We start from the raw sequence: 26766 nt of genomic DNA, 5'->3' as shown, positions 1-26766 counted from the left end.
GTTTACCAGTTAATATATTACCCCTCTGGATTTCCACACTGTAGCCAGGGTAGGGGAAATGGGTGTGCATGTGACTGATAGATATGAAGGGTACCTATAAATTAACCAAATGACTGTAAGGAAATAATTGAACAGGATAAATTCCAGTTCGATAAACAAATGATAAATTATAAATAAATGATGTATAAATGGTGAATAAAAAATTAATGATAATTGAATGATAAATCAATGATTAATGAATGAATGAATGATGCATGAATTATGGATGAATGATGAATAAATGCATGATGAAGGATTGATGAATAAATAATGCATGTGTGTTCATTGATGCATTCATTATATCATTTATATGATAGATAAATGAAAGGTAAATGATAGATAAATGATGGGAATATGATAAAAAAAAATGGGTAAAATGAACTTGTACAAGTAGCACTGCATTGCCAAATGCCATTTGGCATTGCAGGCTGCAGCTATGCAATGCCATTCACCAGGCCACTGTGCAGAGAGTGGATGAATATTGCAAGATATTTGGCGACGCTTCAGTAGCAAAATTTACACCTTCAGGCTTCAGAAGATCTTGCCGACACATTTAGATTGAAATTCTTGCATTTAATATATTTGTCAGTCTTTGAGAAACTATTTAGAAAAAAGTAAGGTTTCCAGTACATTGGATGGATCAGGATCTGTCTCTTATACACATCTAGATGTGTATAAGAGACAGTCACTCACGGCTCGCTCCCTAAGCAGGAGACGCTGGCCAGGAGCAATGGACAGTTGGTTGCTGTGCTGTGGCGTCCATATGAACAACGCGAGGGCGGCCCCCAGTACTCTGGGGGACGGCGCCCCCACCTCCCCCACCTCCGGTAGGGGTATAGGGGGCGCCGACCCCTCAATAAACTCGCAATAGGCCTCGGGGAACCAGCCTGTCCTGCCCCCCAGTTCACCCCCCAGCCACCCCGGGTCTGACCCCTCCAGCAGGGTCACCTGTCAGAGTAGGGGGGGGTTAACTAATTAATATCATTGTTATCATTTAATATTAAACATATTATAAACAAATTCAAATAAACTCGCAATAGGTCTCAGGGAACCAGCCTGTCCTGCCCCCCAGTTCACCCCCCAGCCACCCTGGGTCTGACCCCTCCAGCAGCGTCACCTGTCAGAGGGGTGGGGGAAAAATGATCAACATCATTGTTATCATTTAATACTCAACTACTTGTTGATATTAAATGATATCATCATCATTATTATTGATAATGATGATATTATATTAATATATTTAATATCATTGATATTAAATGATATTAAATGATATGGTTGTATTAAATGATGCTCCAGCAGCGTCACCTGTGAGTCCAGTCAATAAAAAATTATATCATTGTTATCATTTAATATTAATATAATTGTAAAGCAAACTCAATCGTACATGACATACACTTACATGCGTTATTATGTTATACACTTTATTCTCACCTGTGAGAGGGGTGACTAAATGATATTATCATTATCATTTAATATTAATCTAATTGTAACCAGATTCAATCAATCACATATACTTACATGCTTCATCATATTCTACACATTATATACGCTAACTTTTTTTAATTCTGGCGGATTACTGACTATTATCTTACTCAGTTATCTTACTCATCTATCACACAATTAATTATTAATACTAATAATCTAATAATAAGTGTACATTATGACAACTCATCAGCATATATAATTACAAATGAATAGAATCTATTCGGACAAAAAAATAAATGTAATAAAATATCATACCGTGATGACGTCACCAGGCATGAAGGAAAGTTCGTCGTCGTTACGAGCCTCGAACTGATACAAGCCACGGAACTGCGAGCCAACTGTTACAGTGCCAGCTGCTGCAGTGCCACCTGCAACACCAGGTGGTTGTGTTATAACTGCACCGACAACTGCGAGCCAACTGTTACAGTGCCAGCTGCTGCAGTGCCACCTGCAACACCAGGTGGTTGTGTTATAACTGCACCGACAACTGCGAGCCAACTGTTACAGTGCCAGCTGCTGCAGTGCCACCTGCAACACCAGGTGGTTGTGTTATAACTGCACCGACAACTGCGAGCCAACTGTTACAGTGCCAGCTGCTGCAGTGCCACCTGCAACACCAGGTGGTTGTGTTATAACTGCACCGACAACTGCGAGCCAACTGTTACAGTGCCAGCTGCTGCAGTGCCACCTGCAACACCAGGTGGTTGTGTTATAACTGCACCGACAACTGCGAGCCAACTGTTACAGTGCCAGCTGCTGCAGTGCCACCTGCAACACCAGGTGGTTGTGTTATAACTGCACCGACAACTGCGAGCCAACTGTTACAGTGCCAGCTGCTGCAGTGCCACCTGCAACACCAGGTGGTTGTGTTATAACTGCACCGACAACTGCGAGCCAACTGTTACAGTGCCAGCTGCTGCAGTGCCACCTGCAACACCAGGTGGTTGTGTTATAACTGCACCGACAACTGCGAGCCAACTGTTACAGTGCCAGCTGCTGCAGTGCCACCTGCAACACCAGGTGGTTGTGTTATAACTGCACCGACAACTGCGAGCCANAGGAGGAGAACCAGGGAACCAGGGCACTCTACACTCGCCCTGGTCTGCTGCTCGATGGCAAGGCTCTGGTTCCTGTCTCTTATACACATCTTTTCCAACAACAAAGGTAATGAGATGACCTACTTTTATAATTTCGATGAATAGATAAGAAAACGAGCAGGTTTAACCAATGGAATTACAAGACATTGACACAAAATCATTATTCCAAATTTCAAAAAAATCATGACATTAAATTTGGCGCATTGCAAATCATGACATGCGCCAAATCGCTTCGTTGACACAACATCGCTTCGTTGACACAACATCGCTACGTTGACACAACATCGCTTCGTTGACACAACATCGCAACGCTGACCATGAGAGACAAACATAAGCAATCATTAAAATATCAAACTCTTCAGAAATAATTCCCCTATTATTTGGGTGTAGTACACTTTTATAGCATCATATATTCGAACATTAAGTGAGCAGGAATAAAACGGGCAATGGAAACTTCAGCGCCGAAATAAAAACGGTTAAACTGACTGTGGTACCGTACGATTTCAGTGAAATCGTACCGTATGATATCAGTGAAATCGTAACGTATTATTGTGAAATCGTGCAGCATGACTTCAGTGATATCGTACCGTATGATAACCGCCTCTGTATTCGAGGAAACAAAACACCAACGATGAAAACTATAAAGCATGTGAATGTCGTACGTCTGTTTAATCACTATTGCATGACATATTCAACTAGTTATATTATTACTATTATTAAGTTGATTTAAGCTATTATCAATTTTTGTTAACTATTAAATTCGAACTTGCATGTAAATTTTCGGCTTTCATTATTGGTCCTGCCATGATGTCATCAGCCTATAGCAGCAGTGGCTGTCTGTGGCTGAGCGAAAATTAGAGAAAACGGCGAACGAAGTTTCGGAATGATTCGTTATGCTACATTGAGCGTTTAGCTAGTGGAGATGTCTGCAACTAACGCACCGATTTGTTTCAGTGCACCAGCATCGAACACAAGGTTGCCAGGCTCGGTTGACTGTAAAGAAACAACGGCAACTCCGTTCATAAGAAACTAATTTATGATACAAAATTTGTTATTAAACAATAACTAGTTTACTTCAGGGGCGATTGAATAATAATTATTGTAAAAAAGTTAATACTTATCATTATTAAATGTTAATTATCATTATTATTTGATGGTAAGCAAAACGTGCTTATTGAGAGCTGCGAACTGTGTACGCTGAAGAAGAAATTTAAAAAGGAGAAATATGTAATAATACTAGGTATTTAGGTTCTATCCTCTTTCTGCATACCTAGCCAATGAAAAATTGGAATAGATAGGAAACCCATGATGGGCTTGTTTCAGAGGAACCAACAAATCCGTTGAAAAAAATATAACTTAGCTAAAAGTTCTCATTATTCTTAGTACAATAATTTCTGAGTCTTCAAAAATATTTGAGAGCGCCGTTTTCAAATAGTTTCTCAAGTAGCTGAAATTTTACCCTAAGTCACGCTGGTGCGTCGCTTTAAAAAACAGCAAAAATATTACCCTAAAAAGAGAAAATCTTGCCCTAAACGGCAAACATCTTGCCCCAAACGGCAAACATCTTGCCCTAAACGGCAAACATCTTGCCCTAAACGGCAAATATCTTGCCCTAAAATGCAAACATCATGCCCTAAACGGCAAACACCTTGCCCTAAACGGCAAACATCTTGCCCCAAACGGCAAACATCATGCCCTGAACGGCAAACATCTTGCCCCAAACGGCAAACACCTTGCCCCAAACGGCAAACATCTTGCCCTAAAATGCAAACATCATGCCCTAAAAGGCAAACATCTTGCCCTAAACGGCAAACAGCCAAACATCTTGCCCTAAACAGCAAATATCTTGCCCTAAACAGCAAATATCTTGCCCTAAAAGGCAAACATCTTTCCCTACTCAAACATCTTTCCCTAAACGGTAAAATCTTACCCTATTTGGCGCAAATCTTACCCTAGGCCTCCTATGTCTGATCTGGGAGTTCAAACTAGCTTTCTAACTTACAAATTTCAGACTAAAACAAAGTTCCTCGTCACCTTGAAAGCAAAGTTCATGACGTAGAACTTGATGGCTCGTCGTGAGCTATGAAGTCAGGAAGTGGGGGAGGAGGCGGTGGGGATGTGGTGGCAGGGGGGACGGTGGGGTTGGTGGTGTCCAGGGTGGCGTAGTTTGAGGGGAACCAGCCCCTGCGGTCTCCACACTCCCCGTATGTCCAGTCACACTAAAATACAAAATAAAATCAATCAAAATTAATTAAACAGATAAATTAATGAATATCAAATTAATAACAAAAAATAAATCAAATCAATAGGCAGTAATTGAAATCCATTAATAGGTTAGCATTAACCATTTTCTTGCACTGATAAACAAAATGAACTCAATAACTATAAATATAAAAATTGTTTTCAGACAAAAGATAAAATAAAAATAAAAAGATAAAATTCATAAAAAAAATAAAGATAAAATTGATTTCAGACAAAATCATAGATTAGAAAAAGTGCAATCAAAAGCCAAGAATATCAATGCAGAAAAAAATGTCTATTATAAACATAAAAATAGGCCTAGAAGAAATAGACATAAAAATAGCTATTTAAGTAGAAAAGATAAACTCTAAAATTGCTGAAGCTGCTAGTCCAACGTACCAAAGTTACAAACGAATACAAGAACTGTGCTGTAATAATGAGTTTCAGCCTCCATCATCATCATCATATATCATATCTCTCTATTATATCATATATCTCTTATGAACCATCAGCATGTCCATATTCATATGAATATGTTACACCCTCCCTAAGCACCACTCACGGCTTGCTCCCTGAGCAGTAAACGCTGGCCGGGGGTGATGGCAAGCTGGTTGCTGCGCTGTGGCGTCCATGTGAACAGCGCCAGGGCGGCCCCCAGCACCCGGGGGATGATGCCCCACCTCCGATTGGGGTGGAGGGAGCGCCGACCCTTCAAAATTGGACCAGAATGTCCTGCCCCCCAGTTGTTTATCCCCCAACCAGCCTGGGTCTAACCCCTCCGCCATTGTCAACTAAGAAGGGGGCAGGGAGAACTAATTAATATCATCATTATCATTTATTATTCAACTTATTGTCAACAAATTCAATCATATGACAGGATATCACTTATGTGCATTTTTATATTCTACACTTTATATACACTAACTTCTCTAATTCTGGCAGATTACTGACTATTATCTTGCTCAGCTATCACACAATTAATGACTAATAATGATAATTAGTGTAGGTACATTACGACAGCTTATCAGAATGTATAATGACAAATAGATAGAATTTATACAGACAAAAAAAATCAATATAATAAAATATCAGACCACGATGATGTCACCAGGCATGAAGGAAGGCTCGTAGTTGTCTGTAACAAACAAAAAAATGCAAAACCTAACTGAACTGAACAAAAACTGGACCAAAAAAACATGCAAATAGGAGGAAAATTGGGATAGCAAGAACATGCTATTTGCCACATAACAGCCTTGAACTGATACAGGCTGCAGACCTGCGAGCCAACTGTTAACTGCAGCAGTGCCACCTGCAACACCAGGTGGTTGTGTTTTAACTGCACTGACAACACATATGCATTTAAATCAATAATATTGTATTCAAATCAATAATATTATATTTAAATAATTTGTATTTCAATCATCAATATTGTTTTAATATTAGCAACATACCAGCAGCAGGTGGATGGGGTTTTAGCCGCTTTATCTCTTCACAAGCTTTTTTTTAACTTCAATTTTTCTTTTCTTCTATTTTCTTTTTTCTTTCTTTTTATTTCTTCTATCACCCTGAAGGACAATTATCAATAATAAATAATATAATAATAAATGTAATATACAATTAAATATGCTTCATCATTCATTACTCACAGAGACTCAAATCATTAAATAAATCGTATTTCAAATAATTCAATTTATTCAGTGAAATGCATTATATACGTGGTATGAAGATATTATTATGAGTTTGCTTGGAATAATTTCATTCAAAGTTCAATGAGAATTATTATATCACCGGCACACATATATACCTAGTTAATACAATTCAAATACGCTGAAGTAATTGTTATTCTTTATTTAAATAGTATTTATGCTAAATAATATTATATATCATACACATTAGGCGCAGGACTCATAAATCAACTAAACCGATGCTATAAAAATTGCCCATTCATACCACACTGAATATAATTAAAATTAAATTATATTTCACTAAGAATATCTGAAAATATTGAACAAAACAGGAATGAATTAAAGCATCAAAATTCATACAAAAAATTTATCAAAAATAATGAAGTTAAATAGCTTTTTGGTTGACAGAAAATAATGATAATAATAAAGAACTCACACTGAGTCTTGGCTTCCTGATTTCACCATAGCGGCAGGTGCTGCAGCTGCCATTGTAGGTAACGCAGCTGGCATAGGCACTGTGCCAGATGCCATGGCTGGCATACTAGGAGTCATAGATGGCATAGCAGGTATGCCAGTTATATGAAAGTTAGTTTATATAAGATCTGAAAGTTAGTTTATATAAGATTAATATCACATCAAACTATTGTCATATATTAAGGATGCAGTACGTGTGCCGGGCGTGCAGTACAGGGTTAGAAGCAATGCTTTGGTTGTTAGAACGCAATGCTACAAGACATGACACTGACATTATAGCACAGCCGCTACACCAATTTCAAAACTAAATTCGAAAATAATGAATAATATGAAAAAAAAACACTGAAATAATGCAGTTCGTGGCAGGAGAGGCTGATGAAACGCTCTAAAAAAATTCGCCTTTGACTATAAAAATAAGTAGAATTCATGTTTCAACTCTGAACATTTCTTTTCACGGACAAGAAATAAAGAATTAGAAAGGAATTCTGACAGATTACCGTCGCTGCGAATCATATAACGGAGAATCGAAGTTGAGGATACGAAGAAAATACACTGAAATCGCGGGATCAAAATTGTGGAAACTCTGATGGATAGAAATGGGTTATAATCTGCGTAGATATCCTCCAAATCAAAATGTTAAACGGAGGTCAGTAAATTTGCTTTTCCTAATAGCAATTAAATAAAATTAATTTAGGAAATCGTATATTTAACACATACAGCAAGCTGAAAAGGAGCATTCACAAAGAGCCGGGCAACAATCATACTCGAACATCCATGGCAGAGTTAAAGCTTTAAATTACTGAGGGCAATTTCGCACATAATTAAATAACAACATAATTTTGATCAAATATTTTCAATTACAACATAACAGCAACAACATAATGTTACGTCATGTGCCGAAGAATCAGCATGATTAAATTAAGAAGCAAAATTCGGATTGTTGCAAATAAAGTGTAATTCAGCACATATAAGGAAGCAAGGACATCTAATGGACAAACGTCCGTGTCATGCAAATTGTGATGATTCCATCAAAATAAATATTCGTGCCTCAGAATTGTTAAACCATCGGGAATCTGAGAGAAAGGATAATCAGATTTAGATTCGGCTTCGATCAAGATCAAGGCCACGTATCTTCAGCTCGCAGAAAAAAATATGCTGCCTTTGATCAATTCAGTTCAATGCAGTTTTGTTTTCTAACAACAAAGGTAATGAGGTGACCTACTTATATAGTTTCGATGAAGAGATAAGAAAACGAGCAGGTTTAACCAATGGAATTACAAGACATTGACACAAAATCATGACTCCAAATGTCAAAAAAATCATGACGTTAAATTTGGTGCATTGCAAATCAACATGCGCCAAATCTCATCGTTGACACAACATCGCAACGTTGATCATGAGAGATGAACATATATAAGCAATCATTAAAATATCAAACTCTTCAGAAATAATTCCCCTATTATTTGGGTGTAGTACACTTTTATAGCGTTAAATATTCGAACTTTAAGTTAGACGGAATAAAACGGGCAATGCATGGAAACTTCAGCGCTGAAATAAAAACGGTCAAACTGACTGTGGTACCGAACAATTTCAGTGAAATCGTATACCGTATGATATCAGTGAAATCGTAACGTATTATTGTGAAATCGTGCAGCATGACTTCAGTGATATCGTACCGTATGATTTCAGTAAAATTGTACCGTAATATTAGAGTGAAATCGTACCATATGATTTCAGTGAAATCGTACCGTATGATCTCAGTGAAATCGTACCGTATGATTTCAGTGAAATCGTACCGTATGATCTCAGTGAAATCGCACCGTATGATTTCAGTAAAATCGTACCGTATGATTTCAGTAAAATCGTACCGGTACCGTATGATTTCAGTGAAATCGTACCGTATGATATCAGTAAAACCGTACCGAATGATTGTAGAAAAACTTTACTGTATAGTACTGTGCCTAAAAGGCACTGAAAGATTGTTTCGAAACGAGCGGTCATCAACAACAAACAAAACAAAATAAATAGCTTTACTCGAAAACCTTCGCGAGGAAAATTATAAATAAACGTAAACAAATTAACTGAAATATATATGAAAGACCAGAGTNTAAACGTAAAATAATCAACGAAAATATATATGAAAGACCAGAGTGTATTTGAACTCTATCTGTAGAGTTACCGAGCACGTTGCTTTATTTCAGTGGAGGGATATGAAGCAAAAGGATTATTAGAGGATTATTATTAAAGGATTATTAAAGGATTATTAAAGGATTATTAAAGGATTATTAAAGGATTATTAAAGGATTATTAGGTGAACATGCGTAGAAAAAAAATAGATGTTAAACTGTTGCGGAATAGTGCAGGCAAGCAAGCAAGCAAAGATCAGACCTGTTACAGTTTCTACAGCAGATGTAGCAGTAGCAGCAGATGTAGCAAGGCTACAATCATTGCTAGTGCTGGTGTCCCAATCAACAGCACCGCTTCCCACAGGTATCACTGAACGGTAGGTGCGAAAGTAAACGATTTGTAATGAAAATTTTGCATAAGAAATCCATAGCTTTTCCGGCTTCCAAGTAGCAGGTGATGGTTTAAAAAAATTAATTATAGCCAAGTACCTAGCATGTGATGGTTAATAAAAAATAATAAAGTTATCTATAGCCCATTAGAATGTGATGGTTTAAAAAAATTTAAAAAATCAATGATAGCCTCTCAAATTGTTACCAGGGCTTCGTAAAATTATTCATCGTTATTCAACAAGGGATTAAAAACGTTAGCAATTTGCAGGATTAACCAATTGGTGCAAAAAAAATCTGTATTTTTCTCCACACAAAACACAGGGATGAAGCAAAAAGTACACAGGCTGTCCAGCCAGTTTGCAGGGAACGGCCATAAATATTCAATGCTTCATTGGGGCTGATCTTGCAGGCTCGGTCAGACATTTTGCCGAGTTTCATAATTAATTTCGTGTCAGAGTCCTAGTAAATTGTAAAAAAATTATCTTTGCATTTGCTCCTTTATAAATTAGATTAGGTATGGTGTCACGCAAATAGTAAAGGACATGGTAAAATTATGTATGGTACGTTTTTCATTCGTCATCAATGCACATGTAAATGACTACGTACCAGTAAAAACAGGAGCAGCGACAAATTATCTTGAGCCGAATATTTGGCACATTGATGATATATTCAATAATCCCATCAGCTGTATATGTCACCCGTGTAATATACGATGTATTAGACATGCAAGTTATCTCATTCCATTACCTAGAATGTTCCCTCCAGGCAAACAACGTTGAATCAACGTTATTTTAACCAAAACACGTTTAATGTAAGGTTTATTTTCAGTTGTTTGCCTGGTGAGGATCGTGAACGGCCAGTACTATAAGGCGTACAATTAATCAAGTTAGAGTGAAGAGAGAAGCATTGCAGTGCGACTGACAAGCGACCAAGTTTCGGCACAATTAAGAAATTAAAGGCTTACAAAATAATATAAAAACATTTTTCACCAGAATCTCATGAATGAACTAAATGCATGATAGCAGTTTTTTTTATTTAGCATTTAGATTACTCACGGTAACTCTGTGTTATCAGGCCTTAGGGTATATATAGCATTGGTAACGGTTAGGGTATCCGTAAACAAAGGGTTAAATGAATGATGCTAAGCTAATTGAGAACTCAGAGTTAAGCAACGAATAGGTCTTTATACAGGCCTATTTTATACTAACTTGTATAAAACTAGACTTTGGTGAATAATGCAATATAATATAACACAACAGTGACAGCAAATCTTTTCATCGTATAGCCTTTCTAGTACGGTTCCACTCGGGCTTACTCATACTGAGTGATGAGTAAGTGAATCAAGTTACTCATGATTACTCATCATGAGTAATGAGTAAGCGAATCAAGTTACTCATGATTACTCATCATGAGTAATGAGTAAGCGAATCAAGTTACTCATAATTACTTATCATGAGTAATCCCATAATTACTCAGCGAGGTGTAGTATAAGCTAGTATAGGTGCATTAACTAGCGACATCTAGACTAATGTGAGCGATTCTAGAGTCAAGCTAGAAATTTATTCATCGATAAATTAAGCAAACTACATCAATATTACACAAGCGGTACTTAAATAAGTTAATACGCTAAGACGCGTCAAGCACCTACTTGGAAATAGACTACGTTGGTGCAAGTCTAACTCTAAATTCATAAAGCTAACTCTAACTTTTCCAACGCTAGTTTTGATTTCAAATAACTTACTTACTTGCACGCGCAACATTTTAATATAAAAATCTAAAAATATAATCATGATAATCAAGTTGAACCTCATTGTATGCCTATTCTCCAGGCACGACGATGATAATATTTAATTTACAAAACTGAAAAAAGAACGACTGTTTAAATTTCGGATGTCTTAAAAGTTGAATTTTTACAGGGTTTCAAAAGTACCACAAAATAGAACTTCATGACATCCCAGATCAAACATCAAATATTGTATTTAAATCATTAATAATGTATTTAAATCAATATTACTGCATTTAAATCATTAATAATGTATTTGAATATTTTTTATTGTATTTAAATCTTTAGTATTGTATTTAAATCATTAATAATGTATTCAAATATTTTCTATTGTATTTAAATCTTTAGTATTGTATTTAAATCTCTTGCCGCGCTCAACGCTCTCCTTGAGCTCCTCCTTGAGCGTCCTCAGGGCCACGATGTTGTTGTTGAAGTCCTGCTCCTTGGCAGACACCTGCAAACAACAAAATTAAATCGCAAAATCAAATTTTAATTGCGTTAGTCATTCTTTCCTAAAATTATTTCATAAATCCCCACTGAGAATAAATATTCACAGGCACAGGCAATATCCCGACACAATTAGTATTCTGGACACCCAAAAATCTTCAGTGCATGACCACGTACACGAATATTTCTGGTGTTCACGAACCGAATAATTATTTCGTATGCTGTGTAATAAATTTGGTCTTTCTGGATGATTCGTAAGTTAATCCCACAGCCGCTTTGTATTTGTGGTGTCAGACTTCAAACAAACACACTCACACGCACGCATAAACCCACACACACTCGAACAAACCCACCACACAAGCAGACACACAATACACACCCACATACAGAAATAAGCCCACCTGCACACGCACAGTCCCCCTACACGCCAACACCCACGCGCACTAACAAACATTGACAAATACAATTAATACGTAACTAACAAATACAAATAACAGTGTGGTGACCTGGTCGAGCAGCTCCTGATGCTCGACCAACAATATGATGATAAACCCATACACACTCACGAACGAACCCACGACACACTCAGACACACACACACAATACACACCTACACACTAAGACACATAAGCCGAGCTAGACACGGACACAAACAAACACTGACATATACAAGTAATAAATAACAAATAAAATAACAATATGTTGACCTGGTCGAGCAGCTCCTGATGCTTCTCCCTGAGCTGGGCGATGACGATGCGCTTAGCGTCGACCATCGCGTCCACCGCCGGCGCCTCGCCGCCCCCCGCCGCCCCCGCGGCCGCCGCACTGCGAGCCTTCAGCTGAGCGCGCTCCTGGTTAACTACCAGTAACCTGGACACGGTATTCAGGGTTAATGAATGAGTACCTACGCTCCTGGTTAACCACCAGTAACCTGGCCACGGGTAATTAGGGTTCATGAATACTGAAGATAACCTCAGCACTATCATTAACAGTGCGGTTGTAAAATGAAAAATCTTAATATAAATGTCATAAACGCATTGACAAAGCCGTAACATTGGAAACAAGATCATGCACCATATTCTCAAGCATTCTTCTACCGAATCACCACAATAGCTTATTAATGAAAGCTTATTGCTTGGTAGTATGCGGGCTGACAATTACTTTTGTTAAAATTCCATTTGAAATTCTGTTGAGATATTTATTAGACCCGCGTCTATAGTCTGGTATAATTGAGTCCTTATTTCCAGCTCAATAATTGGGACCCTTACTTAGAACCATCAAGAGGCCCCCTCAGGGTATGACCTCTGGTTTGTGCGTCACTTGACCAATATTAACCAATGAACCCAGTTTCCAATACGGGCCCACCTCAATTTCTCGTCCCGGACTCAGGCACAATCTTACCACCACTTCCTGAACACAATTCACTACATGCTGCCCCAGATGCTACCTAACCTCTCAACTTAATGGCCCCCAATTCACGACATTGCGAACTCAAGCATCNAACCTTCGACCCAATGGTCCCCAATCTACAACACGGGTCAATCTCTGGTTCTGGTCCTAGGCACCACTAACCCTCGACCCAATGGTCCCCAATCTACAACACGGGCCAACCTCTGGTTCTGGTCCCAGGCACCTATAACCCTCTACCCTATGGTCCCCAATCTACAACACGGGCAAATCTCTGGTTCTGGTCCCAGGCACCACTAACCCTTCGACCCAATGGTCCCCAATCTACAACACGGGCCAACCTCTGGTTCTGGTCCTAGGCACCACTAACCCTTCGACCCAATGGTCCACAATCTACAACACGGGCCAACCTCTAGTTCCAGTCCCAGGCACCACTAACCCCAGACCCAATTGTGCCCAATCTACAACACTTGCCAACCTCTGGTTCTGGTCCCAGGCTCAGGAACCACTAACCATCGACATAATGATCCCCAATCTACAACACGGGCCCACCTCTAGTTCTGTTCTAGTCCCAGGCCCAGGCATCACTAACCATCGACCCAATGGTCCAATTTACAACGCCCACCTCTGGTTCTGGTCGCGCGCCTGGGCCTTAAGAGCGTTCATGTCGGCCATGTGAGTATCGCGGGTGCTCCTCATGTTGTCTATGGTCGCCTTGACCTCCGTGACGCTGCAGCGCGTCTCGCTGATCTTGCTCGTCAGCTCCTTAATGCGCTCGTCCTGTTCAGAATAATTGATTTTTAAAACAAAATAAAGAGCAAGGTTCGTTTGGTAATATACTAGAGATATAACAATCTCAGCTACGGTACACGCTTGGTGTTGATCAAACTAACGATCCTTCGTAGTCGTCATGGTTGAATGATCATCTTTAAAATGAATAAATGGTCAAGTTTACAATTGGTTTGTTGCTCGATGGCAAGGCTCTGGTTCTGTGCCTTGAGTGCCAGGACGAGAACCAGGGCACTCAACACTCACCATGGTCTGCTGCTCGATGGCAAGGCTCTGGTTCTGTGCCTTGAGTGCCAGGACGAGAACCAGGGAACCAGGGCACTCAACACTCACCCTGGTCTGCTGCTCGATGGCAAGGCTCTGGTTCTGGGCCTTGAGTGCCAGGAGGAGAACCAGGGAACCAGGGCACTCAACACTCACCCTGGTCTGCTGCTCGATGGCCAGGCTCTGGTTCTGGGCCTTGAGTGCCAGGAGGCTCTCCTGCTGCCGCTGCCTGACGCTCATCAGCTCCTGCAGCCTCTGCTTCTCCCACTCCTGCTGCCGCTGCAGCTCTGCATCCCTGCGTCAAGATAATACTTGCTAGTCCTGCTCAGATTTACCATATATAGTATAGTATCTTCGGCATTGAATGATAGGCCTGGATAGGCCTGTCGCTGATTCTTGTCGATTTTTCTTGACTAGACATGCGAAGACATACTAAGTACCGTAAAATGGGGTAACTTAGACCACTTTTTTTTATAAATGATGCCATTTTTTTACTAGCTAAATTAAACTTAAATTGAAACATGCAGAATACATGTCTACACTCTAGCTTTACTCACCATAAATTGCTGGCTCCTGCCTCTCATAGTTTTTATGTAATTAAAAAAAAAAGTGATGGTCTTTGTTACCCCAGCTCTTGGGGTAACTTAGACCGGGTGGTAAAATCAATTATATTTTTTGGTAAAATAACTCCAAATAACTCCAGGTTTTGGTGCATTGTAGTAGAACTTTTCTAGTTACATATGCAAATGACAAACTTGAGGAAAGTGTCATAGTTTGCAAATGGGGGGCGCCGCCCCTGGCCCCATAAAGCCATAATGAGGGAAATGTGACTACAGACTACCTAATGGCAGCCCTGATGGGGAAATATTGACTGGCTTGGAAATTAAGTTAAAATTACCATATATAAGACTCTGTAGAGTCTGAAACATAAAGAAAAAACATAAATAGGCTGTCAAACATAAAATATGTTATATATGGTAATTTTATATTAACTTCCAAGCCGGTCTATGTTACCCTGTCAGGGCTGACATTAGGTGGTCTAAGTTCCCCCATTTGGGGGAGGCACCCCCCATTTGCAAACCATGACACTTTTATAAAATTTGTCATTTACATATGTAACTAGAAGAGTTCCGCTACAATGCATCAAAACCTGGAGTTATTTAACCAAAAAATAAAAAAATTGGAGGGGGGTACTTCGACAGGCTTTAAATAATAGCTTTTTTTCGTGGGTCACATTTTTAATTTTTTAACCTATTAGATATGCAAACTTTTTAAATCTTTCTATTTTGTTTATGTAGCCTCAGTATTAGGCCTTTAATGCCCATTGACAAAATTTTTCTATGTCAAATAGTTTTAGAGTTTTGGGGGTTTTTGTTAAAAAAATGAAAAGTGGTCTAAGTTACCCCGCCAGTCTAAGTTACCCCATTTTACGATAAGTATAAGTATTTTTAGTTATAATATATTATATTATTATTTTTATGATTATTAATATTATTAAAATTATAAATTATAATAAGTAGAATTATCATTATATACCAATAACATCCCCAGCTGAGGGCTAACATAGCAGAGAAGTCCAATAAGTACCGCTGGTTAGTTACAACTCTAACTGCGCGCAAGTCAAGTTTAAATAATCAAAGTCGAAAATTGCTGTCATGCAGTAATGACTATAATGAAGTAGAGCATTAACCCTGCTGTTGTCTGTAGATTAAAATGATCCATGATGCCAACACTATGCCCCTAGCACATAATACGTACACCGGACATGAGACAACACGGTAACTACACAGAAGAAGGGCAAGTTGTGTAAATTGGGGTATTATGGGCCGAATTAAATGTGCTTTTGGGTAGAGAAGAGGTTACTTAGAGTAAGCAGAAGTAGGTACTTTCTAAGTAGAGGTACTTTCTAAATAGAGATACTTTCTAGCCTAAACAGAGGTACTACGTACCTACCTACTTTTTAGCCTAAGTAGAGGTACCTACTTTCTAGCCTAAGTAGAGGTACGTACCTACTTTCTAGCCTGAGTAGAGGTACTTTCTAGCTTAATAAGAGGTACTTTTTGGCTTAGAAAGAGATACTTTTTAGCTTAGAAAGATGTATTTTTAGCTTAGAAAGAGGTATTTTTTTAGCTTAAAAAAGTCAACACTCACCCTGGTCTGCTGCTCGATGGCCAGGCTCTGGTTCTGGGCCTTGAGTGCTAGGAGGCTCTCCTGCTGCCGCTGCCTGACGCTCATCAGCTCCTGCAGCCGCTGCTTCTCCCACTCCTGCTGCCGCTGCAGCTCTGCATCTCTGCGTCAAGATATTAGTTGCTAGTCCTGCTTAGATTTACCATATATAGCATAGTATAGTATCTTATAGTATACCTACCTAATATAGTATCTTCGGCAAATAAATGTACCTTCTAGTAGAGAAGAGGTACTTGGAGTAAGTAGATGTACTTTCTAGCTTAAGTATAGGTACTTTCTAGATTAAGTAGAAGTACGTACCTACTTTTATACCTAAGAAGAGGTACTTACTTTATGGCCTAAGTAGAGGTAATTTCCAACCTAAGTAGAGGAACCTACTTTCTAGCCCATGTAGAGGTACGTACCTACCTTCTAGCCTAAGTAGAGGTACCTACTTTCTAGCCTAAGTAGAGGTACCTACTTTCTAGCCTAAGTAGAGATACCTACTTTCTAGCCGTAGTAAAGGTACGTGCCTACTTTCTAGCCTAAGTAGAGGTACCTACTTTCAAGTCTAAGTACAGGTACTTATTTAGCAAAAAAATAGTTTTTTTTAGCTCTGAAAGAGGTATTTTCTTTACTTAAAAGGGGTACCTACTTTTTGGCCTGTTCCTTGAGCTCGTGCTGCCTCTTGAGCTCCTGTTCCTTCAACTCCTGCATCTCCTGCTGGCGCAACATCTCCTGCCGCAGCTCCTCCTGCCTCTTCTTCTCAGCCTCAGCACGAGCCTTCTCTTTCTTAGCCTCTTCTTCTCGCTCCCTGATATACGGGGATCAATCATAAATAATTTAATAGTAAATATAATACACAATTAAAAATTATACTATCTTCATTCACTTCATTGAGCCTCAGCACGAGCCTTCTCTTTCTTAGCCTCTTCTTCTCGCTCCCTGATATACAATCATCAATCATAAGTAATATAATAGTAAACATATGATACAATTAAATACAATTTCTTAGCATCTACTAATACAATTTCTTAGCTTCTTCTTCTCACTCCCTGAAATACGGTGATCAATCAAAAATAATATAATAGTATATATAATACAGAATTAAAAATTATACTATCTTCATTCACTTCATTGTTTATAAATAAATTGATATTAAATATAACACACAATTAAAAATTATATCTTCATTCACTTCATTGTTCATTCCTCACAGGGACTCAATTTATTCAAAGAATTGTATTTCAAATAATTTATTTTAATAATTCAATTTATATAGGTACATGGAATGTAGTAAAAATATATTATGAGTTTGCTTGGAATAATTTCATTCGAAGTTGATGGAAGACAATTGAATAAAAGACAAACATTTTCCATACATTCCCACAGAAGTTTTTAGTCAATGGAAAATGAGGCATTAAGTTAAGTAGAGGTACCTACTTTTTAGCCTAAGTAGAGATACCTACTTTCTAGCCGTAGTAGAGGTACGTGCCTACTTTCTAGCCTAAGTAGAGGTACGTACCTACTTTCTAGCCTGAGTAGAGGTACTTTCTAGCATAAAAAGAGGTACTTTATAGCTTAGAAAGAGGTATTTTTTAGCTTAAAAATGGACTTTTTAGCTTAAAAATGTACTTTTTAGCCTGTTCCTTGAGCTCGTGCTGCCTCTTGAGCTCCTGTTCCTTCAACTCCTGCAACTCCTGCTGGCGCAACATCTCCTGCCGCAGCTCCTCCTGCCTCTTCTTCTCAGCTTCAGCACGAGCCTTCTCTTTTTTAGCTTCTTCTTCTCGCTCTCTGATATACGATCATCAATCATAAATAATATAATAGTAAAAATAATACACAATTAAAAATTATATCTAGACCATTCAATGAATTGTATTTCAAATAATTCAATTTGTGAGCATTATATACTATAATATAATGTACTGTATATATAAATTACATATACATTTATATTATACTACATACCTACATGGAATGAATATAGAGTTAGGAGTTTGCTTTAAATGTTCTCATTCGAAGTTGATGGAAGACAATTTATAAAAAACATACATTTTCCATGCATTCCTACAGAAGTTTTCAATCAATGGAAAATGAGGCATTAAGTCACATTCACGAATTTTTGAAAAAAAGTCAAAATTGTTCTGCAGAATTCCTAAACCTCACTAAAATATTGAAAAAAAATCACATTTCCGATCATAGAGATTACTCCTCTAATAATGAACCTGCAAACATTTTCTTTAAAATCACTTTTAGGCATACTTTTTGTTGAATCATGAATAAAGCAAATGTATTTCTCAAACTCCTATCTTTCAAATGATACCGTCATTTGATGAATCTAAATATTAATGATATTAAATGATATATGATATTGATAAATGATATTAAATCAAATGATATTAAATTATATATGATATTGATAAATGATATTAAATCAAATGATATTAAATATTAATGATATTAAATGATATATGATATTGATAAATGATATTAAATCAAATGATATTAAATATTAATGATATTAAATGATATATGGTATTGGTAAATGATATTAAATCAGTAACCTGCGAAGGCGTTCTTCAGTCTCGCGACGCTGCGCCTCGAGCAGCGCCTTACGCCTACGCTCCAGCTCCGCCTGCCCCTTGCTGAAGTTCTCACGCCGCTTGTCTTCAAAATCTAAAACCAACAATCATTCTCTTATATTATTTATTACTATATTATGGGTTATTTAATAAAATAACTCAATTTAATTTCCTGTTCATACAATAATTTTAGTGTAAGTTATGGAATATGTTTACTCATTTTTACAAGTTTTCTTCTGACAAATCATTGAAATCAATATCATAGTTTTCACTGGTAATTTCTTTAAAATACATACCTATATATTTTAGTTTAAAACAAGGGATTTTCGCAATCCACTCCATATAACAAAACATTTTAATTCGCAATATTTTGTTAGAGATCCAATCTTGTCAATTGGTTTCAACTGAAACGTTACCTGTATATATCATTGAAACTAGAAAACAATTATTATACTGACAAATTTAGGTATGAGATCTTGACAGAAAACTTTTGTAAGTTAATTGTAAAATTATATCGGAACCGAAAACGAAAATATTCAACTACTTTCACATTAGTTAATGTCAGCCAGAAAGGCCATTCTTATTATATGAGTACAGGCATGCAAACCCAATTTATAGAAGTGTTATAAACTTAATTATAGATTAATGTTAATTATATAAAAGTTGTGGGGCAGTTTCCCAAAAAATTGGTTGTTGAAAGATAATATGTTTTCTTGCATGCCAATCCCACAGAACAACTGTACTTTATTAATTGAATTTCATTACCTATTGCATGGTGGTTCTTAGAATAAGTTAATCCTTATAATTGGGTCAAGCTACCATGAGAATAATTGATCAAACTATCAATATTATTATATATCAATGCAATTGAATGAAAGATCTTATATATTTATGGCGAACATATAATAATATCAACCATAAAACATGTCAAATCCAAATAACTTAAGCTACCCCCAACTGATGGTTAATCAAGAATTTAAAAGTAAAGTAAAGACCAAATAAATCACCATTTCTTCAAAGATGTCAAGCGCTGCCAGATCATTAATGTTTCAAAACACGAGGGCACAATACAATATTCACACAATGAAACAGTATTAAATATTTAAATAATACAGGTAAAGGAAAACACTCTTAACGTGTATCAATAAACCCGGAAGCCCAGTTACATTATACATATATAGACAAATATATTAGACAGATTTCAAGATGAAACATAAATGTATACCGTATTAAACAACATCAATAAAAAAATAACCCTGTATTAGTGAAGACGCCACCAAAAATCAAACTTCCCAAGGTTAAATCAAGTCACGTATCAACACTTACCCTAATCAACCACAGACGAAACGATAAACTGAGTCAAGAGAAGACACACATATACAAAAGTGAGTCAAGAGCTAGATGACACACATATACATACACATGTAAGATATTTCCTTGAATAAAAACGGTTAAGTGAAATAATACAATGCTATACAGAGAGAACATTGTGCGAGTATACGATGAATCAGAGGGCAATGTTAGTTAAGCGCCATACACGGTGAACACTGAAAAAAGACGAATTAAATAGGATGTTTATACATAACAGCCCAATTATAATCATAAATAACATATCATACAGTGTAGATAGAAAGTGAATGCAGTTATACCCACGTTAGATAATTGTTTACATTAACAATAAATAAAAGCAACGTATAAAAATTTCCACCACGGAAAACAGCAAAACCCAAGAAAATTTTTGCTGGCAGATACTGATAAGCAATAAAAAGATAAAATGTACATGAATTTTGTCGTTCAGTAAACTTTAATTAGAAGAGATTGATAACAGTGATAGGATAGGATAGGATAACAGTGGATAGGAAAACCGATGTTAGTCGCTCTAACATGAACGAGCGTCGCAGAGTTCCGTTATGCTCAACACTCATGCACGAGAAATTAGTGAGGTGATGAGTAAATAGTGATGCATTTTTTATTTATACTTGGATCGTCTTGACATGGTTCAGCCAGGACAAAGAGTGTTTCAGTGCTACGTCAGCTCACATTCCATGCTGTTGGTAAAAGAGTGAGTCGCGTTTTGGACAATATCATCGATTGGTTTTTGTGTGAGTTACGAATCGTTAGCGACGATCAAGTACAAGTTGTTAGGTCTAAGTTTGTTCTATGTTATTTCTACAGAAAATAAGCATTAAAATCAGCGCCAGACGTTCACCGCCCCAACATCAGCAACATTAAAATAATATCTTCAGGCATCGACACAATGAAGATCACCCATTAAAACAAACTCGTAATCTGCACCTAAGTGAATCAAGTCGCAATGACAAGAAATAATCTATATTATGTTGTTACAAACTCAAGTTTATATACAAAACCAGCCGCAGGGTCTCACCAAGTGTTAGTTAAACATAATTATAGTGTTCGTACTCGTGGACAGCAGTGACGGACAGTAAAACTTTCTTATGATAAATGTATAAATAATAAATAAATGATGAGTAAATAAATGATAGATAAATAAATGATATATGTAAAGAATTATCGTCTCCCCCGCCGTTATATTACTCAGAGCGCCGATGGTGGCGGCGGCGGCAGCCGAGGCGGCGGCCTGTGGTGGCGGCTCTCCTTGTGCAAACGCCAACGGCGGCCTCGTGGCGGTGGCGGTGGCGGTGGTGGCTGATATCATCGCAAAGCGTGCGTTTGTTACAGTGAGTGAGAGGGGTGGCGGTGAGAGGGTTACACTCAAAAAACGTAATGACTCATTGTGCAAATAGCGATGCACTTTTGTTTCTATTGGGGTCACTGTGGTCATGACTCGTTAAGGCCCAGCAAAAAGGCCTACCAGTGCTTCATGCAGCAGAGAATGTGTCGTTATTTGGACAACATGACATTCATTTTTTGAGTTTTGTGCATTAAGTGCAGGTTTATTAAAAATACTATAAAATAAAAAATATTTAGATTATAATTAACAACATTTAGTGTACTTGGGATATACGATACTTAATTAGAGCGTAATAAAAAGGTGTGGGCTACTAGCATAAAGAAATCATGTAGGTATGAATTATGTGATACATTAAATGATTATATGGAACATAGGAAAATCATATGAATAGAAATCAATTGTGACACAACAAAAGAATGATTACTAGACGAAGATGCTGGTTCTGTGCAGGAACAAAGAAAAAACAAAGGATAAAGGATAAAAAAGGATAAAAGGGATAAAAGGGGATAATAAACAGGAGGGATAAAAAACTAATAATGAGGGATATAATGTGATGATGAATACTAGGCCCCAGCGACGAAAATCACAAAATTGACGATTGTCATTATAAATGAGGAAAAGCATGAAAACTGGAAAATATTATTAAGAAGACTAGGCATGAGTGATGTTTTTGGATAAATGTAAGAAATGAAGAGGAAATTAATGAATTGTTGAGGCACATCAAGAAAAATAATGAAGGAAAAAATCAGATAAAATTCTTCAAAGGAAACAGTTCTAAAATGAAATGGGAATGTAAAATTAGACATACAAACTAACTAAAATATAATGAAAAAATCGTGCATGGGTGTCATTCAGGTAATTTTGAAGCACCGAATAATGAAATTTATCCAAGATAATTCTATGAAATATCGAGATTATTTAGCCACGGGATTGCGCGACCGCTGTAATGTTAAAAACTTAGAAGCAAAGAAAACTCCAAAAAATTCATACCATCTTTATAGAAAAAAATATAGTATGAAAGATAGTAGGTATGATTTTTTGTGGATTTTTCTTTGCTTTTAAGTTTTTAGTGAATTTGCGATTCAAGCAAATGAGTGACATTATTATTTATATACGCTGTACTTCTGTTCTTGTGCAGGATTGTTGTGCATTATAACAATTGCGAGACAATAACTATACTACGACACTGATAACTCTACATAGAAAGACAAATGTTGACTCGAATGATGAAATTTAGGCAAGATAATTCTTATGAAAAATCGAGATTATGAACATCTTTTGCTGTTCATAATCTCAAAAGATTAGGAACAGCAGCCATGGGACTGCGCAATCGCTGAAATGCTAAAAACTTAGAAGCAAAGAAAACTTCACAAAAGTTCGTCCTATCTTTATAGAAAAAAAATATAACTCAGTACATATTTTTTAAATATAACTCAAACATTTTCTCAAAATCGACGAAAACGTGAAGTCACGGACTGACGGACAGACAGACAGACGGACTCGACGAGCACAATGGCGTCTTTTTTCCATAAATGAGAAAATGCGCTAAAAGATAGTATGAAAGATAGTAGGTATGAATTTTTGTGGAGTTTTCTTTGATTTTAAGTTGAATTTGAGATTCAAGCAAACGAGTGACATTATTACTTTTATACGCAGTACTGCTGTTCTTGTGCAGGATTGTTGTGCATAATAACAAATGCAAGGCAATACCGGTAACTATTCTACGACACTGATAACTATACATAGAGAAGCAAATGTTGACCATACACTGAGTATACTGAATTACTGAGTACACTTACACCGAGTACACTTAGGCTCAAGTACACTGAGAAAACAGCAATCGAGTACACCATGACACCACTAAAAAAAAGCTCGCACCAAAGTTATCCCCAGTTTTAATCCTAAGAATATTGTGAAAAATCTTCGATTGAAGAAAAGCATACAGATGTAGCTACTATAATTCATTGCCCTCACTCCCAACCCTAACAAAATTAGATGAGGGTCCGACCCTACAGCAGGGGCCGCCGAAGACTCAGAAAGCACGTATGGCCGGGTACCCACTATACTGCAGGACAAGTTCCACCCAAATCCCTGTCACGGTCCAGTCCAATGTTATTATAATGTGTTTCCATAGAAACATTCAAACCATGGACATGGCAGGTGCCTTACACGGCTGATGCAAATGCCTCTATATAAATGCATTAACGTATATTGAACTGGACCGCGACTGGCAGTGTGGTGTGAAGCCAGCCTAAATCAGCCTCTCTATGTCTGCTTCAGACGGGCTTTTAAGAAGCTGGCCGACCTTTGTCACACTCTCAGGACAAACTTTTCCTCCTCTCAGGACACACCTCTCATAGTTACTCGCACAACAAAGTTTTCCTCCATTTATAAAGCCGGAAAGGAGATTCTGACCAGAAGCCTATTTCGACCGAGTGACGATGCAGACCCAGAATAACCATTTGCCGAGTGTAGCGACTCTTGAACAGAAGCCGAGGCGTAACCCAAATTTTGTTAGAGAAGTCCTTACAAAGCTCCCATTCATTCAGTTGTAAGACCTCACCTTCNCGTTCACCCCGCTCAGGTAGCCGCTCTTGTTGCGGTCTATGGCGTTGAATACCTGAACAAAAAAAAACTAATCTTACACTCAGAAAACTTATAATAATATATAAATAATGTAAGACTTTCTAATCTGAACAAGAAAACCGATCTTACACTCAGAAAACTTATGATAATATAATAAAAGTAATATTTAAATAATGTAACACTTTCTAACCTGAACAAGAAAACCGATCTTACACTCAGAAAACTTAACGCATTATAATGTTCCGGTAATGTGACACTTTCTTACCCACAGCACAAGCACAGAGCAGACATAGCACTGATACAACAATTATTAATAATTACAAACAAATAAAATATGATTACGTACTTAAGATTGTTAATATTCTAGCTAACTGGTGAAGAGGTAACGAGATCTTAAGCATATTTATTACAATATTTAAAGAATTCAGTGTTTAAATGAAATGATCAAATTGTCATGGACTGCATTAAGTTCATTAGAACAAATAAAGTACTAGGGCATAATGATGCTATCGTCGAACAATGATGCAGACGTGGTGATAACATTAGCAAGTCACCCCGAGGGCGGGGTGACCTGCCTAGCGACCACTCGGAGACGGAGGACGACGAATGCGGCGCATCAGCGTGACCGGGGACTAGGCAGTCCCGAACTCAACAAAAGGTCATAAGGTATAGGATAATATAGGTAAAGCTAATATAAGTATAGGATAATATATGCAATAATAATACAATAATACAATAAGAAACAATATAAGCTAAATAGGAGCTACAGACCTGCGTGAACTTGAGCTTGCTGGCTTGCGGTACGCCCCACTCGCTGCTGCTTAGCGCCTCCCTGCCATCGTAACAACACAGTAATTCATGATATAGTAACTGTTAGTAACTCAAAATTACCTAAAGTAACTCAAAGCAACGAAAAGTAGCTCAAAGTAAATCAAAGTAAGTCAAAGTAATGCAAAGAAACTCAAAGTAACTCAAAGTGACTCAAAGCAACACAAAGTAACTCAAAGTAACCATAAGTAACCGTAAGTAAAGATAAGTAAACCACAAGTAAATCATAAGTAACCATAAGTAACTCAAAGTAACGCAAAGTAACAACTTAACCAAAAGTAACTCAAAGTAACCATAAGTAACCGGAAGTAACGCAAAATAACTCAAAGTAACCATAAATAACCATAACTCAAAGTAACCGAAAGTAACTAAAATTAACCGGAAGTAAGTCAAGGTAACCATAAGTAACTCAAAGTAACCATAAGTAACTCAAAGTAACCGCAAGTAACTCAACATTCTCGTGGGCATCACTACCAACCATATCCATGACCTAATGAGTTGATACAATTCGAATAGGGTACGTTCAAGTAATCATTATTTTTTAATTAAATAGTATTTATACTAAATTATTTATTTACTTATGCTAAATGTCATAAACATTAGACGCACGACTCGTAATTCACCTAAACTGAGGCTAGAAAAACTGCCCATTCATACCACACTGAACATGTTTAAAATTAAATGATTATATTTCACTAAAAATATCTAAAATGATCCGACAAACCAGGAATGAATTAAAGCATCAGAATTCACATACAAAATTTATCGAAAATAGTGAAGTTAAATAGCCTTTTGTTTGACATAAAAACTGTTTGCAATAAAAATAATGATAATAATAATGATACTAATATAGTAATAATAATAATAGGTAATTATGATAATAATAATGATAATGATGATAATAACTATAATAATAATAATAAAAATGCTAATAATAATAATTATGATGATAGTAATAATAATAATAATAATGATAATAATGAACTCACACTGAGTCCTGGCTGCCCGACTTGACCATAGCGGCAGGTGGCGCGGCTGCCATCGTAGGTACAGCAGCTGGCATAGTCGCTGCGCCAGATGGCATAGCAGGCATTCCTGTTGCCATGGCAGGTATGCCGGCTGCCATAGCTGGCATACCAGGAGTCATAGATGCCATAGCTGGCATGCCAGATGCCATTGCAGGTATGCCAGCTGTCATAGCTGGCATGCCAGAAGCCATAGCTGGCATGCCAGATGTCATAGCAGGTATGCCAGCCGGCATGGCTGATATGCCAGATGGCATAGCCTGTATGCCAATAGGCATAGATGGGATTGGTGTGACACCCATGGATGGCCCCATCTGAAAGTTCGTTAATAAGATAAATATCACATCGAAGTATTGCAATATATTAAGGATACAGAAATCGTATTGGACATAAATATTGTGAGAGTTTCTTAACAACTATCCCGCACCATGAAAACAAAATTTATTCATCGCCCACATGGTCGAAAGTGCTAACCATTATCAAGTTTATTGAACCTTTGTGTATCGAAAACTATTCATTGGCAAAAATTGGGATATTGAGTTATTCATAGGCAAAAATTGGGAGACTGACAGCTATTTATCGGCAAAAATTGGGAGATTGACAGTTATTCATTGGCAAAAATTGAGAGATTGA

The 26766-nt window shown here is 37.3% G+C and overlaps 1 protein-coding gene across 1 annotated transcript in view; it reads right to left on the bottom strand.

Moving 5' to 3' along the window:
• LOC108667901 (intersectin-1) overlaps positions 1-26447 on the bottom strand; it is a gene marked incomplete at its 3' end in the record, with an annotated part of 69508 nt that extends 43061 nt beyond the window's left edge. The window contains exons 1-16 of the mRNA XM_047885549.1: positions 26098-26447; positions 25052-25112; positions 24258-24314; positions 23676-23785; positions 21538-21713; positions 18964-19075; positions 17052-17210; positions 16382-16520; positions 13803-13957; positions 12478-12640; positions 11693-11777; positions 6142-6206; positions 5428-5574; positions 4687-4843; positions 1783-1895; positions 733-987 (exon numbers count right to left, since the gene is read on the bottom strand). Coding sequence (XP_047741505.1) covers positions 733-987; positions 1783-1895; positions 4687-4843; positions 5428-5574; positions 6142-6206; positions 11693-11777; positions 12478-12640; positions 13803-13957; positions 16382-16520; positions 17052-17210; positions 18964-19075; positions 21538-21713; positions 23676-23785; positions 24258-24314; positions 25052-25112; positions 26098-26447 — 2304 coding nt within the window. The remainder of the gene's footprint in view (positions 1-732; positions 988-1782; positions 1896-4686; positions 4844-5427; positions 5575-6141; positions 6207-11692; positions 11778-12477; positions 12641-13802; positions 13958-16381; positions 16521-17051; positions 17211-18963; positions 19076-21537; positions 21714-23675; positions 23786-24257; positions 24315-25051; positions 25113-26097) is intronic.
• Between the last annotated feature and the right edge of the window lie 319 nt (positions 26448-26766).

The sequence above is a fragment of the Hyalella azteca genome, unplaced genomic scaffold (assembly GCF_000764305.2).
Source record: "Hyalella azteca isolate HAZT.00-mixed unplaced genomic scaffold, Hazt_2.0.2 contig2369, whole genome shotgun sequence".
In the NCBI taxonomy this organism is placed as follows: domain Eukaryota; kingdom Metazoa; phylum Arthropoda; class Malacostraca; order Amphipoda; family Hyalellidae; genus Hyalella; species Hyalella azteca.
The sequence above is the reverse complement of the archived record's forward strand: the minus strand, read 5'-3'. Positions and strand labels throughout refer to the sequence as shown.